Source organism: Neodiprion lecontei, chromosome 7, assembly GCF_021901455.1.
Source record: "Neodiprion lecontei isolate iyNeoLeco1 chromosome 7, iyNeoLeco1.1, whole genome shotgun sequence".
Lineage (NCBI taxonomy): Eukaryota > Metazoa > Arthropoda > Insecta > Hymenoptera > Diprionidae > Neodiprion > Neodiprion lecontei.
Window position 1 is genome coordinate 5,303,632 of NC_060266.1, and position 18,410 is coordinate 5,322,041.

An 18,410-nucleotide genomic window follows, 5' to 3' on the forward strand; every position below is an offset into this window, starting at 1 on the left:
CATAGAAATTCATGTGGAATTAAATAAGAAAAGATTATTCTAGACTGGTGAAATTTTTGAGAAATTCTAAGAATAAATTACGAGTTCCTTCGCAAATTCCTGAAAATCTCATTATAGCCATGTAGAAGAACAATTCATTTTCCGATATATGTATATATCTGTTTCTCTCACTCCTCCACTACACTTTCACCCGAAACTACCACCAGTAGTTTATGCTCTAAGGGTAGTACTCAGTAGTACTAATTAAAGGGTGCGTTCCGAAATTAGCTGACGGCGCCAAAAACTCCCTAGGACAGATGCAGAGCTAGTCACGAACTCAGCAGTGCAAGAGAAATAAAAGACAGTTGACAGCACTGGGAGCTAATATCAGAATGCATCCAAAGAGGGTGGACTGGCACCGTGACTGGCACTCATACTATTTCGTTCGCCAATAATCTTGCAGTAATTCAAATTCCGCCGGTAGTCATTTCGGACGGTCGCACGAGATAACCTCTCATCGTATTTATGTCTGGTAATAACTACTCGCTACTTCTGTAATTTCGTGAATTTCATACCTACATTAAGTGAAATTGCTTAACAAACAAACTCGTTTCGTATAAAGACTCGACGGAATATTCTGGTACGTATTGCATACAAACAGAAATATTCGATCCTCTGTATAAAAACATTTGAAATACACTACATTGGGATTTCGTCGCATAACTTCGTTTGTTTACGAATTTTAGAGGGGGGGAGGAAGACAATATTTATACGCCGAAGAAATATTTGAAAGTACTTCGAAGTTTTGTTAGAAAGTAAATCGAACATATTATCTCTGTAATGAACAAAATTCGTTGCTTTCACTTTTTTTTGTATTCGTCGATATAAATAGTTAAGAAAATTTCCAAAAGTGAAACCTTTGCACATATTTTTGAGCAGTTCGCATCTGAACTCCAATTCATTTGTTATTGTTAATGTTATTTTATTTTCACTGGGAAACAACTCTGATTTAATATTGTTTCGTTTTTTGTCACAAAGCTTACATTTCAAGTCTAGGCCCACACAATTATTTTCTAGGATAGTACACAGAGATATTTATTTACTAACTGGACAGAATCAAATTCTATTTTTGTATTCTAAGTATATACATGTAATAAATCTATAGGCACATAAAATACAGCTGATATGGATTGCAATCAACCGATGCACCCAGCCTTGAAAACTCTAGCTTGGCTGGAAGGTATATGGAGAGCAGAGAATACAGGAGAAGGCAAATTTCCAACGATAAAAGCATTTAAATTTTGCGAGGAAATCAGTTTCTCATCGATTGGTCAGCCAATGTTAAACTATGTGGGTCAGAGCTGGCATTCGGAAAAGAAAAAGCCGATGCACAGAGAAGTTGGTTTTTTAAAAATAATTCCTGGTTCAAATAAAGTTTCTCTTATTCTGGCACATAACTTCGGCTTGACCACAATCGAGGAAGGCCACGTCAACGATTTTGAAATAACATTGAAAAGTACAAACGTTTCCAGAATGTCTGAGGGATGCAAAGAACCTGTGGTTCTGAAGGTAATTTCAAACAATTCCCAAATTACCTTGATGCAGTGAGAAAATGTGCACGACAAAATTACTCATTTGATATGACTAAAAAATAAATTTTTTGGAACATTGATTAGCCGTTTACAATGTGTTGTATTAGTTGGAAATGATATTCTGTAGTGTCTTATCTCTTATAGCCATATTCCATCCTAGTTTATAGTCACAGAAACATCTACAATGATTCTGAAATTTTCCATGCGTTAAATCATTTTAACTTATGGTTATAGACTGAACGAGAATTTCGACTGGTTGGATCTATGCTAGAGCAGACAATTCGTATGGCCACCACAAATGTAGGAGAAATCTCAGAGCATATTCGTACCGTTTACCAGAAGACTGAAAAGTAACTTCAGCTTTCAGATTGAAACAAAGGTAACAACATCATACACTAAATCGTGTCATTTTATAATTAAGCTTACATCACTCACTTTTTTAGTATGTAGGTACAGGTGTATTGAGATCACATATTTTGATTAAGCAAATATTTATAATTTAGGATGTAATGATGGAATTATGAAAAGTTTACCGTTATTATCTTGGATACCGCATATTTGTGTCATCACGAACTCTGACAAATTTGTCATCTGCTGGGCAGAAATTTAATCATCTTATCTTCCTCGATGTAATATAATTAGAAAATAGTCACTCTGCAGACAGTTTTAACATGAGTAAAGAATTTTGCATTCTGTTGCTGAAAATCCAGTGTGATCTCCTGACAGTGAGATCAAAGAACAAATTCCTCACCTTTAGTGTATTCATGCCATACACGTGTTGTCACAATGAAGAATAACCTTGACTTAATATCCGTGGTTCGCAAAACGGTAATCTATATCACCGACCTTGCTTTACTTGATAGATCGCCTAACACTGGCGTAAGAGTTATAATAAGCAATATTGGTTTGATAATTACATATATTATCGAACTTGTATAAAATGAGGACTATAAGTTAACTACACCGTCTATTCATTAATTCATACATCTATTGATAATCAAAAAATATCACTGCATTTCGTCTGATTTTTATTTTGGCTTGTTATTATTAGATACCGAAGCTAGTTATTTTTTTTTGAGGTCATCTTGGGCCTAGATTTTCTACACAACAATCTGAACGTCTTGCGTATTAAAATGCACGTCAAGATCAGTAATAGCAAGATTGCAAATCCTACATCGAGCAAAAAATACTGGATGAAATTTTGCTCAGTTACAGTTGCTTTAAGGAGCTTCGCGCCTCCGTTTTTGAGAACGTATTCTACCCAATGCACAGCTACATCCAAAGGATGATTCATTTCACCCTTCCAGTAGGCTGATACCTGAAAATAAAAACGGACAGTTTTTGAAATTGGTTAGAGGCAATATGTAGCCAAGCTTACAACAGTTACGTGTTACATGTTAACCACCTTTTTCACGTTATCTCGGTATTTTGGATTTGTTGCAACATTCATTACGGCATTGTAGACTTGGTTTTCCGTCAAAGTTAGAATATCCACATAATCGGCGTATCCTTTTGACTCTGCAATTTTAATGTTGCGCCTTTGATCTCCGAAGAGAGGTATACCAACGATGGGTACTTCATGGTAAACCGTTTCCATTAAACTCGATATCCCGCCGTGAGTAATAAAGAGCTTGAGATTGGGATGCGCTAATAAAGTGTATCAATTTTCCATTAATACGTGCTCGCGCTCAATCTTGGTGATTCACGTCTTCGGTACACTTATCATATTTTTCCTTACTGAGTATGTCACTTTGCGGAAGCCATTTTCCTATCCGAACGTTTTTCGGCTTGTTCTCCATGGTATCATTTTCCCATTTCCACAAAACGTCGTAAGGAAGTCTTTCGAAAGCTCCCTTTAGTGCCTTGATCTTGTCATCTGGCATAAGTATACTTTGCATTGCCGAGCCCAAGCTAAACAGAATCACTCCGTTTTTCGAGGAGTTCATGTATTGTTGCAAGTCCTGCAAATAATTTCGAAACTCATTATCAGTGGAACTTGCCGAGCTTTGTCATTTTGTTTTACAAATCAATATCATATAACTTCTATTCACCACTCACTGTCGATTCAGTCTTTTACTAAACTCGATGTGCATTGAAAAAACTTTGAACATTGTAACTTACGATAGAAGCTGTAATGCATTTGAGACACTTTGGTAATTGCCATAATTTTGAGTCAGAAGTCTTTTATCAGTACTTGTTTCAGTTCCCTGATAAAACCAGCTATTTTAAATGACGTACCAAAGGCAGCGGTTTTGATGGCTTCAGGTGCATTCCGGCGACGTTTTTCATATTTTCCATATATGGCCGTGGGGTAGAAAATATGTGGTGAGAATTCAGGAGAATTAAATCCGCTTGGCTCTCGATTTCTTCTAATGACGGAACTTCCTTTCCAGTATCTGATAAATATTTGTTTGCGAGTGCCTGCTGTTGGGGCATGTAGTAATATTTTCTACTACCGTCAAAATATAAATTCGCGATGGTGTTTTCAAGTCTTTCAAAAAACGTCATTCTGTCTCCAAATCTGGAATATACAAAGAGATGAAAGTTCACATGCCTGATTAATGTTGTATCTTACTTACCGTTAACTTGTAGAACTTGATATGTCAGTTTTCATCATTGAATAATTGAGAAGTAATCGAGTAGACGATGTTCTCTTTATTGCAATTTACATTGTGTCATCGAACTTATATTATTCATGTGAAAAAAACTCACGGTAAAAATTCAGACGGCACATAGCTGTATGGTGCTGAATTTCCAAAGATTCCATTGATTGTAGCTGTGGGTCCAAATGCGCTGATTAAGACAAAGGGACATTTGAACTTATGGACATAGGCGAGGAAAGCCTCATTGAAGAATTGCTCCATCACGATAATATCGAACTTCTCTTCTGACTTTATCAGAGCTTGAGCTCCAGTTGTATTCAAAGCCATTTCCGTGGTTAAGGTTCCCATGTAGTAAAGGAAAATATGTGCCAAGAATATATTCATATTCAAGTAATCCATGATGTTCCCATGTTCTTTGAAATAGAAAAGAGGATTTTCACTAATCATACGTGTTTTGTCCTTTACCCTTACTTTTCACTGAAAATATTTTTATACTAACTGTCTAAAGGAATAGAGTCGTACGTGATCTCTCTGTAATTTGATGCGTTGAAGCCTGTGTGAAACGGCACAAACACCGTAACGTCATGTCCTTTTTTTGCAAGGGCATGCATCAGGGGCGAAGTTACCGAGAGATGAGATTTTCCAGGGATAGGAAAAAGTCCCAAAATACGGGCACCTTCTCCCCCCCCGGCAAGGCCGAGAACGAAGCATGTCGCGATAAGATTCATCTGAAAACCACATATTACGTTGTCGTTAGATCGGCTAAGACGATGTCAAGCTTCGATACTGGATTGACGTGCCTCATGGTAGTGGAGAAAATCCTGCTGACGCAAAAGGGGGATAATTTATATGGTTAGACGGCTGAAGAAGAGGCTGAAGTTTCAGAATACATCTCTCAACGAGCAACAACTCAATCCGATTAGGGTTTGTTTTATTCGGAAGTATGTAGATCGATCTTCATTCACATATTTTTTCCTCTACAATCAATTAATAGAAAGCATTGTTCTGGACAATAATATCAACCACTTCGCTCTGCGATATGTTTCGAGATATTATCTGTGCCGCAAAACATGTTTCCTATTAGTTGTTTCTAGTAAAAGCTCGATCAACACAAGTTTGAATAAAACAAACCTCAAGAGAATTGAACAATTGATAATTGATTTTCATCTCCTTTTTCATCCGTCGATTGAAAAGATATTTAGAAATTGGAGCAAGCGTCAGGCTACGTAGTGAGTCCCCTATCTCCCAAAAAGTAAACCCCCTCTATTTTTGCTAGTCAGATACTTTTCTTTTCATAAACTCGAATGAATTAAAAAAATCTTCTCATACTTGAGAACAATGTTTATGTTTCCAACCTGTCATAGAAACGATATAAAAAAAAAACTATATTGAATCTCAAATTTCTCTTATATTCCACAAAACCGTGCACTTATCCCAAATTATTCGGTTCTTACATTTAGTTTGAAATATAAACATTGTTCTCAAGTATCGAATTGAGTTGTTCAGTCCATATCAGTTTATGAAAAAAACAAAAGAAGAATTGAAATACATAGAAAATTTCAGTGTACTTTACATTCAAAATTTAAATCGCCCCCCAGGACTTGTTAATTTTATCCGGAAATTTATTCACAGGGCGTATTTTTTTCTTTAACTTGAACATGTTTTTTGGGGTGCAATCGAAAACATTCCAAAATGACCAAAATGCCGGACACGTTGGTGTGTACCTCATTTTTCTCTAATTGGTCAGTACTATGAAAAAATAATGGAACCCTGATACTCCCTAATACTATTTTCACAAAGCTTTCCCCAATTTCCCCTAAAATTACCTGGTTCGATCACTGTGAAGCCTGAGTATTAAAATTCACACTTGCAACGATTCTCACCAATAATCTGATTGCACTGTTTATTCCTTGATCTGAAAACTGAACTTTCTTTATAGTACACTCCTCATTTCAAATAATTCATATAGAAATTGTATAACTCACATTGCACAGTCGCAATCGTAGACCAACTACGTTAAACTGTTATCCACGGCAATAAATCGTCTTTACAAGATCTCAGCTCTAGTAATCAGTCACAGCGTTTCACAAGATAACGATTACTAGTTGCACAATAATCTCTGCGGTGAATCCGCAACTTTTTAGTCTACCTAGATTTGATAGTTTAAAATTCTCTTCCGATATGTTATTTATGTGCTAACCATTGTTCAATTATTACATACCTTTATTCTACGACGTAGGAAAGCTATGAATATCTATACTGCTACAGAAATTATCGGTGCAGAGATGATAGAAATCGTTCCTGAATCTTATGTGTAAAAAGGAATACTAATCGTCGAACCATTTTCATTATACGTTTCGAATCAATGTCAATATTTTCACAAATTTGACACTCTGGAATGTTTCAATTGGGTCGGGATCAAAACTTGGAAGGGTCGATATTTCGACTGGCTGATGTATCGAAATTTCAAACATGCAAAAATAAAATGACGAAAGATAAATTGTTCGAAATTTTGATTTCCGAAAGTGTCACTGATTAGAATGACTACTAATCCGTGACTCGATACTTCGAAAAATTTATCTTTCGTTATTTTACTTTCGCATATTTGAAATTTCGCCCACTCGAAATGATGAACCTTCAAAGTTTTAACCCTGAACCTTTTAGTTGGCAGTAGAGTGTCTTATGTCAAAAACAGCGTGAGGAATGATTGACGTCTTGATTTCGGACATGAACACTAGGATGACTCGTTTACAGTGTCGTTTGCAAACTTGTTAGTTTTTTTACATAGAGTAAACGCTTCCCGAATTTTAGGTCAATTCAAACATTTTTACGATTTCCTCAAGAATTTTAACAAGTTCGAAAATGGTCAAAAGTTGAATTTTATTTTATTTCCAATTTTTTTTTCTCGTATTGGCAATTATTTTGACATTGAGAAGAAATTACATCCTAAGAATTTGAGCTCAAAATATGAATTCTTCTTGAGAAGTTCGCGTTTTGAAAATGTAACCCGGATTTAATAAACGTCGCTTTTACTCTGGTAGACAATTGTCAATTCTGCTTGTGAATTGAAATCGTCGAAAAAATGTCACGTTAATCATCATGAGATAAAATGAAAAGGTATCAAAACTTCAAGTATGAATTACAATAAGGAATAAATAAAATTACTTGATGCTGAAAAGGGTTTCATTTTAATTCTGCATTTACATTTGGTGAATTAATCTTTCAATTCTGGAACAATGATTAATCATTCAAAATTTATATCGTTTATAGTCAGAATTTGTTTTCCACTTTTTCACCTATTCATCTGTAGTTGATGAATCGCTTGACAGATTTAATAACAAAAAATTCTGGCTTTATCCGTGGTATAATATTAATTTCAGCAATAAATAACAGTGAAAGCGGGCCAAAAAGTAACCAGAATGACTTCGTTTAATATCGTCAAGCTTTCCTGTATCGAGTAATCGTACTCTACCTGTTTTTGTGCCTCTGATAGATGATGGTTCGATCCAAATCTCAAACACTTTCCAGCGTGTGCGTTTGTAGATTCACGTCCGTAGCTTAAGGGCGTTGCCTAGCTAGAAAGCGCGGGCTACTCCGCTTCCCGCGTTAACCGTGGCGAGAGAGAGAGTAAGAAACAAGTGAGACGGAGCAACCGAGCTGTCGCCGGAGTGGGGCGGGTGACGCGGCTAGCCTCTTCCACCCCTCACGGGCATTCGGATTCAAATACTTTTAAACAGCCCAGTGTGCCGCGCTCGGCACGACGCAGTACCTGATGAATAATAGAAAAAAAAGAGACTCCTTTCAGATTACACTTGAAAAATTTACTAGTAATAGAGAATTTAATAAGGAACCCAAAACCATTTTTTTTATAATTCAAAAACTTGTCATTAATGAGGTAAAAATCGTCGAACATTTGAATTGTTTATAAAAATTGGGATTTGCAATAATGTTCAACATAACATTTTTTTTATGAAAGCTTATTCGTTCACCTTCCGAATGCACTGTAAATGATGTCTTTACGTCGAATAGAACCGGATATATGCGCGCTCCTTTTGCATCAAAATTGAATGATTGTCTGGTAACTTTCGAAAACAAACATAATTCGGACGAACACCAAAATGCGTATCGATTCTTTTTATCTTTATTTCATGTGAAAAGAAGTATGAATAGATTGAAAAAATACGAGGTCATTTTTTGATTGACGTGACGTAGAATTCCCCGTACGTATGATGATATAGATATACATTCTTAATATTTCAACAAAAATTATATTCACCGGCATCCGTATTTCTACGCAATGCGATCACGGGACTGGTAATAATCTAATAGCCGGTATTCATAGTCAGGTTCGATTTGTCGGACTGTCTTGAGTCAGCTCAAAGCATAAGCTTGATCGGCTGAGAGCTGTTCCTAATACAGTTTCGAAAATAATACGGAACTATTTATGAATACCGACCAGACGTCGTCACAGGTAATTTTAAATTGAAAATTGCAACGAATAGCTGTTAGCAAATTCATGATATAACAACGAATATATCATCAATCTCCCAGGTCTCACCACGTGGAGGTCGCTATCAAACAGAGACCCACCTAACCCGTCCCTACCTCCCAACCATGATCGGGTTTGCACCAAACAAATAAAAAATGATAAAAAATAATATAAAATGATGAAAGTGAAATTAAACTCGTTTAAACTTAATGAACATAATCACGAAATCTTTATGAAAAGTATCTCATAGAAATTAAATTGAAACAGTATAAGTGAAACATGACAGTAATCTCGATCGAGAAAATTGATATCATAACAAGGCATCGAGCATTGTATACATTATATGGCTAAATAAATTCTATAGAAAGCGCAACCTATGGAAAGTAGTATGTCACGAGTGCAGGTCACAGATAGTAATGAAAAAATAAGCTACAGAATATTTACATAATATATAGGTATATACGCAGTTTGGTCAGACTGCAAAAAGTATTCCTAGAATGAATAATCAGATATATAATTATAACGATATGACTAGCAAATTTTTGGCACAGTAATACACATAACTAACTAAACATAAATCACAGAAATATTGCACGTAAGGTATATACAAAGCTATTATATTTATGAACATATGTACATATATTTATATCACAGTTTTTTATCGTCTGTCGGTCGGGAATTTACTTTTTCTTACGCGCGGCCTTCTGGGCTTCGATGATTTGAGGGGGTTCGCGGATTGAGAGTTGTCGGGCGCGTCTAGAATCTACGATCTCGGGTAATAAACAAAAGTGAAAGAAATCTGCTAATTTATTCTCCATTTTTTCGGTCCAGAATTTATCGTCACGTTTTATTTTATCAAAAATCAATCCCTTTGGCGTCCAAACTATAAAATAGCACCACTTCCTATTTGTAATGTGTAGAAGACCTTGGACCTGATACATGTAATTATGAGAAAGATCTAACTTTGGTTTTCCATCGATTATTTTCATGAATTTAATTTTCTTTGACTCTATGCCCTCCATTGGAGTCAACTCTTTTGCCGATGCTGGACACTTGACTTCTACGACCGCGTCTTTACCTATAAGCCCATCCGGCGATGCCGCAAGGAAGGGTAACGCCTTGTCCACCACTAGACCACTGCTATCAACAGTAACAGAATGTTCGGCAGCGAACTGACCTATTGCTATGGGCTCTTTTTCTGTGCCCCACCTTGTATTTGAATTTCCATGGAAATCGCCGTAGCGGATGCGTTCTACTAATTTAGCACAAGATGTTCGTGGCCTTCGCTTACAAATTTCACCGAAAATTGAGGCAGTCAAACGCTTTCTTCTCTGTTCGTACCATGCGATTGACGAACTCTGCCCCATTGTTTGTCGCTCGATTTCCAATAGGTCCTCCGAATACAAGCTCTGCACGAATGTCCTTTGAGCAGACGCCAATTCATCCACCGACATGTCTGATTGCCGTGGACAAGCAGCATCTGGGCCATAGTCGGCGTCAGCGATCTGGGTCACGAAAGTTTTTTTGCTACCCTTAAAACCCTTTTTCTAATTTTTATTGACCCCGTCTTATTTTCGCAATATTTTTTCGTGAATTTACCCACCCTTCCTGTCAATTTTTCCTGCACTAATACATGAAATTGTCCACCGGCATTCATTCTCATTACGGCAGAATCGCACCGAGCTCCATATGAATCGCGCAGGGCAAAGTTGACTCTTTTGCCACCTATAGCCTTGGCAACGTGTGAGTTGTATAACTCAGCTACGTTGTTATCCACGTCCCATATGAGGCTCGATGCATGCTCAATGAGTCGATACATTGCCGATTGAATCTCTTGGAAGACACCAGTCAATTTCATATCCTCGACCAGGTTAACTTCCCCTGGTTTGGGGTTACCGTCACAGAAGTAACCTCTCTCCGCACATGATCCATGTTCCCCGAAAACATGGTTCGGACTGTTTTTAATATCTTTGCGCAAATCCTCGACTCGAACGTAAAGTGGCTGATCAACTTGCCCTTTCCTGTAGCGAATTGCGGAAGTTACGGCATATCGTAGTCGCCTCAAGTTTTTGCGCAAATTATTACGTAGGATCACAGTACCAACCTTACGGTTGGTACAGAGATCCCGAAGTCGAGTTCCATAGACGCGGAGAACATGGTTGCGGCATTCAATTTTTTTGACAAGTGCTTCCGGTCCATACGGAAGCGCATCGATAAGTTTTCGGTGAACACTACTATCCCCATCCCCAATTAATTTATCGTATTTAATACCGTGCATTTCTACGCTACACTTAAAACCCTCGACGATAATGTCTGACTCCATCGCGGTACTAGAACCCGTCCAATTTTTCACACATTTATGTTCGCCTACAGATGCCTCGGTATCACCCCGCTTCCTATCACACGTTGAACAATATTTATTTCTTACCCCAATGAATAAAACTTTTCTGGTTTTGAATCCCACTATTACTGCTACACCTGATAGAGAGTCATATTTTGTCCTATACGATCTTTTTGCCCAAGACCCATCGGCGACAACCGCTATGCAAGGGTACCCGTCCTCGTCAACGTCACCCGCCTCACGGGCCAACCTAGCTTCTTCCCTACCTGCCTCTAGCATTTGCTCCCGTGAAATGTCGTGATACGTATCGCTAACTATCCTATGAAATTTTTTCCAAGTCTCTTTAGCCATACATGGCATATCTACCGATGCACTAATCTCTGCGAGTTGAGAAAAACCACCACCTGTGGACACTACACCGGATACTATAGCTGCATTGACGCTTGAGGAACCTGAACTAGAATTCTCTGACGTTATTGATTTGACTAAATTACACATACTACATTTGAAGGTGATGGTGGTAATGAATCCTGTCCGGCTTTCGGATATTGGACACATGTCTGCAAAAGTACAATCAAAAGGGGAGTGACGACCAATTTTTGTAATGTTATCTAAAAAATGCCTAATGTCTACTATTCTTCTCCCAGTCAACTCCAATGGGGGACTTGGTTCGGCCTTGGCATTACCGACTACAAGCAAATTTGAATTCATGTCTTCGACAACATTACTTTCGGTCGCAGGCTGGATACTCACGAAATCCTCCGCGGTGTTGCACTCAGTCGTCTCGTCGTCGTTTCTCGCGTACTGTATCGGAGATTCAGGCATTGTCTCCGAGCAAAACAAATCGGTATCCTGAAATTCGTCGGCAAGTACGACCTCATTAAACGGAGCAACATCTTCTGTTACCTCTTCCGCTGAAGTCATTACTTCGCGAACCATTTCTCCGTCGTTTTGTTGGCTCGCAGCAATTCTACACGTAAAAAAATTTGGCAATGCATGGACGCGAGAAAAAAATTTTAGCAATAAATTATAATGACCACAAATATAATCAGTAACCAAAATGACCAGGTCCCAGGAGACGGTGGATCGAAGAATGCCCAAATTTGCCGCGCAACGATAATTAGGGAATAGCAGATCAGGAATACTTTCACAGTATCACTGTTATATAATATATATATAGTAAATCTTATCGTCTTGTCATTTTTTTTTTTTTTCATTTAGTGGCACTTGTCGGGTCTTTTTAAAACAAGCACAAGAAAATACAAGTCGAGCCATATCAATGTTGTAATGGCAATATCGAAATGGGCCCGCCAAGTATCACGCACTGCAATTTTTTTTTTCTTCTCAATTTCAATTTTGGTTTCAATTTTTTTTTTTTTGTCATCATCAGTTATAGTATATCAAAATCATCATTGGTGTCTAAATAAATTATACTTGGCAGTAGTATCTGATTTGATAACAGTTTTGTGGGGTGGCTGTTTTGTAGGTAATGTATGCATGTATAATTACCCCAGAAGTACGTCAAGTTTATTTCTAAAAACAAAACGCGCGTATTTTAGTGGCCTAATACGTACGCGCCGTATTTACTTTGTATGGAAAATTCTGCCAGATACATTGTAATTTTACATCTCTAGATACCAGGTTCGATTCCTGGCTCTGTCGTTAATTTTTCGAAATCACCAGTTTTTCAAATTCATATCTCCCAACAATGAATTTTCTCGTAACTAATGATACTGCACATCCGCATATCATTTATTTAACCGCTTTGACCGTCTTGCGTGTGCTTCCCATCGGAAGCGTAAGATTCCAACATGTAAACATTAGACGGGGCCAAAAAAATTGACTATTTTTTTTTTTGAAAAATATATTGAGAATATCATTCAGTATGGCAAAAAAAAAATTTCATGAAATTTTAAGCCCTTAATATTAACTTTAAGAGGTCTATCATCGCTATTTTTGATTTTTAGTAATAATTTGATGTTTTACGTCAGAACTGTCGAAATATTGAAGTGAAAAAATTTATGTTCACTTATCCCTTTATAAAATTAAATTCCCTACAAAAAAGGTCTGATTATAGATTTTTGTCAGACAAGCCGTTTCCGAGTAATTAAGCTTAATAAATTGATATAATTTCTCGATTTGACTTTTTTAATTTGGAATTTCGTGACTAACGAATCAATGAATGTATAAAAAAGATCATGACAGATTCTTAAAGGAAATTGATTGTTCTACAAAAAAGATCTCTTAATATTTTTGCCTCAATTTAATTTTTCAAAAGTTATTCTCAATTAAAGTTAATATTAAGGGCTTAAAATTTCATGAAATTTTTTTTTTGTCATACTGAATGATATTCTCAATATATTTTTCAAAAAAAAAAAAATAGTTAATTTTTTTGGCCCAGTCTAGTAAACATTCATCTTCATACATTCTTAGATCGGGTGCTCAAGAAACGAAAACTTTCTATTTATTGTAATTTTACCTTGGATACTTGGGTAGTCACAATAAGTGATCAGAATATTCCTTATGATCGACAAAGTGTAAACACTAATGCAAATAGCCGAATAGTGATTTCGATCATTTAACCTGAACACGTAACAAATTGATGACACATTTTAGCGACTAATGCAAACCGGGCTAGTACCACACGTCACAACGCATTCTAGTTTATGTTTTCATACGTATAAAAAAACTTGAGAATGAATTTGTACTGCTATTATGAACAGCAATATCGGCTCTTGAAAGTACTTTCTTAGATCAAAGCCCTGCGATTGTTCGTACTCATGTGATTGAATCTCGAAGTCAGAGAGGGTGCGACATCAATCATATAAATAATTCAATTTACCTCATTTTTTCCCGAAATTTAGCCAAACTCTTTATGCCGGGTACTTTCTTCTTCTTCACAGACAGATTCCTTCTCTTCTTACCCATCGCGGGAATAAATACTGACTCGAAATAATAAAAAACACGGTAGAAAAACACAAGCAAAAATAAAAGCGCGGAACACTATCCACGTGCCGAGCGATGAGGATTCGAACGAGGGGAATTGTAGTGGGGGGGTTTTAGTCTACTCTCTTCGCCTGTAATTCGCATGGTCGCCGGCCAACGCGGTCGTGGCGCTAGCAGCCGCCCGCCTTTGGCGCGAAAAATTTGCTGTTTTATGCTTCGTGATTTTCCTTCTCATTTCTTCATTTTTGAAGATAATTAGGTTCTTAGGGAGTCATTTTGAAGATAAAGAATGGATCTGTGTCGCCGTTTTCGCCGAATTTCGAAAAAAAATTCACTGTCCGCTGTGTCTCACTTCAAAGATAACGTACTTTCAAGTACGTTTTTCGCAAATCTGAGAGCGAAATCGAAAATTCGGCAAAAACGGCGACACAGATCTATTCTTTATCTTCAAAATGACTCCCTAAGAACCTAATTATCTTCAAAAATGAGGAAATGAGAAGGAAAATCGTGAGTCTCTGTTCGCGCGCGCTCGTCGAGGCATAGGCAACGCCCTTAATTTCACACACTGTCGAGTGGTTCACTAAACCTTTTCGATTAGAGCATCAAGAAAAGCTGAGCCTTGGCATGGTGTCGTCTTTCTATTCGTTCAAATTGGTTCCTTTAAAATGTCTTGTTTCATTGAACCAGCCTGCGGTGTTCATTTACGTGAAAAATATTTCTTCAAACAATCGTTTGAGCCTTAAGCCATAATATGCCTTGGGCGATGTGGAATGTCAATTTCAACTCGAATTATAACTTCAGATGATGGAAAATTGGTTGTGCTTAACAGCGCATTTTTGTAACTTCTTGTGTCATATCTCCTGTAAGAACTCTTTCAAATTATTTCATCGTGATATAATTTGCATCGACGATCGAGTTTCCATTTGCATTAGCTGAATTATATTCAGAATTATAAAGGTCTATCGTATCGTTGAAACCAATCATTATACAAATACAGCGAGATTGGTATACTAATTATAATTAGAACATTTGAAATGTATAAACTTTGGTGTTTTTGATTCGATTCTGATGTTTTTACCCCTTGTCGGATGGTTTCGATTTTCAATTCCGGCAACATGAAAAAAAAAGCTGTGAGTTATGAGAATTTAACATTATCAACAAAGTCCAGGATATTTATTTCATAGTCAATTTCAGTGGGTGGAATCCGTTGTGTGAGACTTAAATTTACTGAAATCATTAGCTTTTTGCCGATCGAATTACACAGAACAACATGTTCTATTAGTTCCTGGTTTGAATAAATATGGCATCATTCATGTAGTAAAATATAATTTATTTTTGTATTATCTACAGGTATTAAAGAATCTAATGTCTCAATAAATCGAAGTTGCAGTCGTTAGTTTGTTATAACAGCAACGTGGTTTTTCAAGTTGCGCAATTTTGCCAGAACTAGTCAGTATTTTCGGACTGTTTTTGCGACTAGTTCATCGTTTTTGCACTTTTGTCGGTAACGGTTGGTTTGTTTTAGAGCTTTTCTCGTTCCTAGTTGATCTCTTTCCGTGCTTAAGTTGGTACTAGTTGGTTTCATTTCATCTTTTATTGGTACGAGTTGGTTATTTACAACTTGTATTGGTACTGGTTAGTCCTGTTTGAGCTCTCATTGATACTGGCTGGTACTTTTTTGATCTTTTCTCGGTACTAGTTGGTCTTTTTTTGAGCTTTCCTCGTTACGAGTTGGTCTTTCTTCGAGCTTTTCTCGGGACTAGATCGTCTGCATACAAGCAATCTACACGCTGCGCGTATTAGAATGAAGCCCAATATCAGCAATACCATTATTGTGAATCCCACGTCTAGCAGGAAGTACTGAACAAAGCTTTGCTCAGTTGCAACTGATTTCAAATGCTTCCCACCGCCATGTCTAACGACATATTCCACCCAATGAACAGCCTCATCTAGAGGGTTGTTCATTTCATCCTTCCAGTAGGCGGATACCTGAAAAATCGATTTTTTAGCTACACGCGCAGAGAAAGCATCTATTGAATTAACCAAATATAGCGAAGAAATGTTTTTTTAAACAAACAAATTTTAATTTCATCTTCAAACATATTACCAGAACAGCAATTTCGGTTATCAAGCGAAGCAACAACAGTTATTTTAATCGACAAAACACTTCTCTCGTCATATTCGGTAATTTCAACATCAAAATTTTTGTCTGCACTTCTGTTCCATGATCTTTTATCATATACTAAAAATAAAAAATAAAAATAATAACGTTCTTCTAAATTTGTTTGAAACAAAAAGATTTTATTTCAGTACGAACTGAAGTTTGTAAAAGAGAAAATTTGACTTGTTTCCATTAAACGTTGATTTCAATCCAATAATTTTCTCTTTCAGATTTCTTTTTCTTCAATATTATAGGTTCGTATTGAAATACCTAGATCGTTTTTTTTTTTTTACTTTTTGGGCACCGACTAATTTTCATACCTTCTTCACGTTTTCCCGGTACTTCGGATCGCTCGCAACCTTCATAATATTATCGTAAATTTCGTCTTCCGTCATTTCCATCAATTCCATCATTTCGGAAAATCCCTTTTCCCTAGCGCAGATTAAGTTTCGCTGTTGATCCCCAAGTATCGGTATACCGACAATCGGCACTCCGTGATAAACAGTTTCCATCATACTCGATATGCCGCCGTGAGTCAGGAACAATTTCAAATTGGGGTGCGCTGAAAACGTTTACAAGATTTTTCCCATATGGTTAACCAGTGCATTTTTAAGGAATTCCGAACAAAATCACCCGGCGAAAAAACTTTTACGTATGAAAAAGATTTCACGCAAACAAAATATTTGCATATGTTCAGAATGAAGAAAAGTAACTCGAAAAGTTTCAACGAAATAAGAAGTGATATGGTTCACAAACCTAAGAAAAAAAATTATTATAAAGTCTAATACAACCGAAAAAAATATAATCAACGAAAATAGGTGAAATCTTGCGAATCAAAATTCTGATCAACGTTCAAAAATACTAAAGTCTACATTCTTACTTGAAACTAATCTTCATCTAATACCCTAGTCGAGTTTTTTTTTTTCTCTCCTTTCTTTTATCCACACATAAGTTTTTCCGCCATTTTATACCTAAGATTGTACAGGTAATGTGTAATAACTTAGTATATCATTCTGTGGTAGCCATTTCCCTATGCGAACGTTGGTCGGTTTGTTGGTCATTGTATCGTTTTCCCATTTCCAAAGAACATCGTAAGGCAGACGTTGAAAAGCTCCCTTTAGTGCGCGAAGAGGCTTTTCCGGTATATGCACGCTCTTCATTGCTGATCCAAGACTGAAGAGAATTACACCGTTTTTCGAGGAGTCAAAGTATCGTTGCAAGTCCTGTGAACGATGTTTAAAAGAGGTTAAAAAAATCGTTTGAAGCACAGAGATAAATTTATAGTTGTTGTTACTACGTATAAGGCTTGAAGTAATTTTATTTATAAGCATAAAATTTAGTTTAGGCAACTTAAATGTATCACATTAACAAAAATCGTTACCCCGCATATCACATTTTTTTCATATTCCAATGATATATTCGAACCGTTAATGTGGGGATGTTTATTACACGAAAATTTTCTGGTAACTATGAGAAATGGAATTTCATTTTCATACTTCTTGTAGGGACAGAGAATTTTGTTGAGTGGACTTACCACAGACAGCGGTTTAGCTGGTTTTAGATGCATTCCGGCGACGTTTTTCATGTTCGGCATGTAAGACCGTGGGGTGGAAAATGCGGGGTGTGAATTTATCAGAATGAAATCCGCGCTCCTCAAAATCTCATCCAACGGTGGAATTTTCTCATCGGGACCAGACAAGTATTTTTCTACTAATGCCTGCTGTCGTGGGATGTAGAAAAATTTACGGACAAGCTCGCCGTAAATATACACCAGAGTATTCTGAAGCCTTTGCGCGAAAGTCATTCTATCGGAGAATCTGGGAATTATACGTAGAAAACAAAACAATTAGATTACAGAACTTATCGCTGGTTGTAAAAGCGTACTCAGAAAAATTCCATTTTTTTACAGTTACTTGAAAATTCTGGTAAAACGGATATTATCACAATATCAATTTGAATCTCTTTAGACTATAACAAGAAATTTTACAACAAGTAGCTATTTAGTCTGATCATAGTTGGCAACATTACATTTTCCGGTTATCACAACGTTGTCTCTTTGTTTGGATTACCAAATCTTTTTCACGAGTATCAAATTACCTGTCGCACGTATAAATACGAGAAAACATTTAACCAGGAAGCATAATAAAAAATAACAGTAACGTAAGCCACATCTTTTCTCTTTCAGTCACAAAATTCATTTTTATTTTCCACCCAGAACTTATTTTTCGGTTATGATAATGATAATTAAAAAAGAAAATACTTTTGAACTCTATTTAGTGACCACAACTGGAAAGTTTTC

The 18,410-nt window shown here is 36.6% G+C and overlaps 3 protein-coding genes across 10 annotated transcripts in view; 1 reads left to right on the forward strand and 2 right to left on the reverse strand.

The window, feature by feature from the left end:
- The first annotated feature begins 363 nt into the window (after positions 1 to 363).
- LOC107222507 (peroxynitrite isomerase THAP4) lies at positions 364 to 2,561 on the forward strand. Of its 2 annotated transcripts, none has more exons than XM_015661904.2 (3): positions 364 to 619; positions 1,145 to 1,548; positions 1,806 to 1,950. In XM_015661904.2, the coding sequence occupies exons 2-3, from the start codon at positions 1,165 to 1,167 to the stop codon at positions 1,923 to 1,925; spliced, it is 504 nt and encodes a 167-aa protein (XP_015517390.2). In that variant the 5' UTR covers positions 364 to 619; positions 1,145 to 1,164; the 3' UTR covers positions 1,926 to 1,950. The 2 variants fall into 2 exon arrangements, with proteins under 2 accessions (XP_015517390.2, XP_015517391.2); XM_015661905.2 differs by lacking the exon at positions 364 to 619 and adding an exon at positions 2,075 to 2,561 and having other exon boundaries at positions 888 to 1,548.
- On the reverse strand, positions 2,046 to 6,203 carry LOC107222506 (UDP-glycosyltransferase UGT5). 4 transcript variants are annotated; one of them, XM_015661899.2, is made up of 8 exons: positions 6,160 to 6,203; positions 6,001 to 6,096; positions 4,674 to 4,902; positions 4,284 to 4,587; positions 3,810 to 4,092; positions 3,310 to 3,532; positions 2,977 to 3,218; positions 2,046 to 2,889 (listed from the first exon to the last, which is right to left on the reverse strand). In XM_015661899.2, the coding sequence occupies exons 3-8, from the start codon at positions 4,900 to 4,902 to the stop codon at positions 2,632 to 2,634; spliced, it is 1,539 nt and encodes a 512-aa protein (XP_015517385.1). In that variant the 5' UTR covers positions 6,001 to 6,096; positions 6,160 to 6,203; the 3' UTR covers positions 2,046 to 2,631. The 4 variants fall into 4 exon arrangements, with proteins under 4 accessions (XP_015517385.1, XP_015517388.1, XP_015517384.1 ...); XM_015661902.2 differs by having other exon boundaries at positions 6,058 to 6,096; positions 6,160 to 6,174; XM_015661898.2 differs by having other exon boundaries at positions 6,001 to 6,200.
- A 9,056-nt stretch (positions 6,204 to 15,259) lies between these two features.
- LOC107221053 (UDP-glycosyltransferase UGT5) overlaps positions 15,260 to 18,410 on the reverse strand; it is a 32,956-nt gene continuing 29,805 nt past the window's right edge. For all 4 annotated transcript variants that reach the window (XM_015659914.2, XM_015659913.2, XM_015659912.2 and 1 more), the window contains exons 4-7: positions 17,646 to 17,928; positions 17,112 to 17,334; positions 16,432 to 16,673; positions 15,260 to 15,939 (exon numbers count right to left, since the gene is read on the reverse strand). In XM_015659914.2, coding sequence (XP_015515400.1) covers positions 15,646 to 15,939; positions 16,432 to 16,673; positions 17,112 to 17,334; positions 17,646 to 17,928 — 1,042 coding nt within the window. In that variant the 3' untranslated portion in view covers positions 15,260 to 15,645. The remainder of the gene's footprint in view (positions 15,940 to 16,431; positions 16,674 to 17,111; positions 17,335 to 17,645; positions 17,929 to 18,410) is intronic.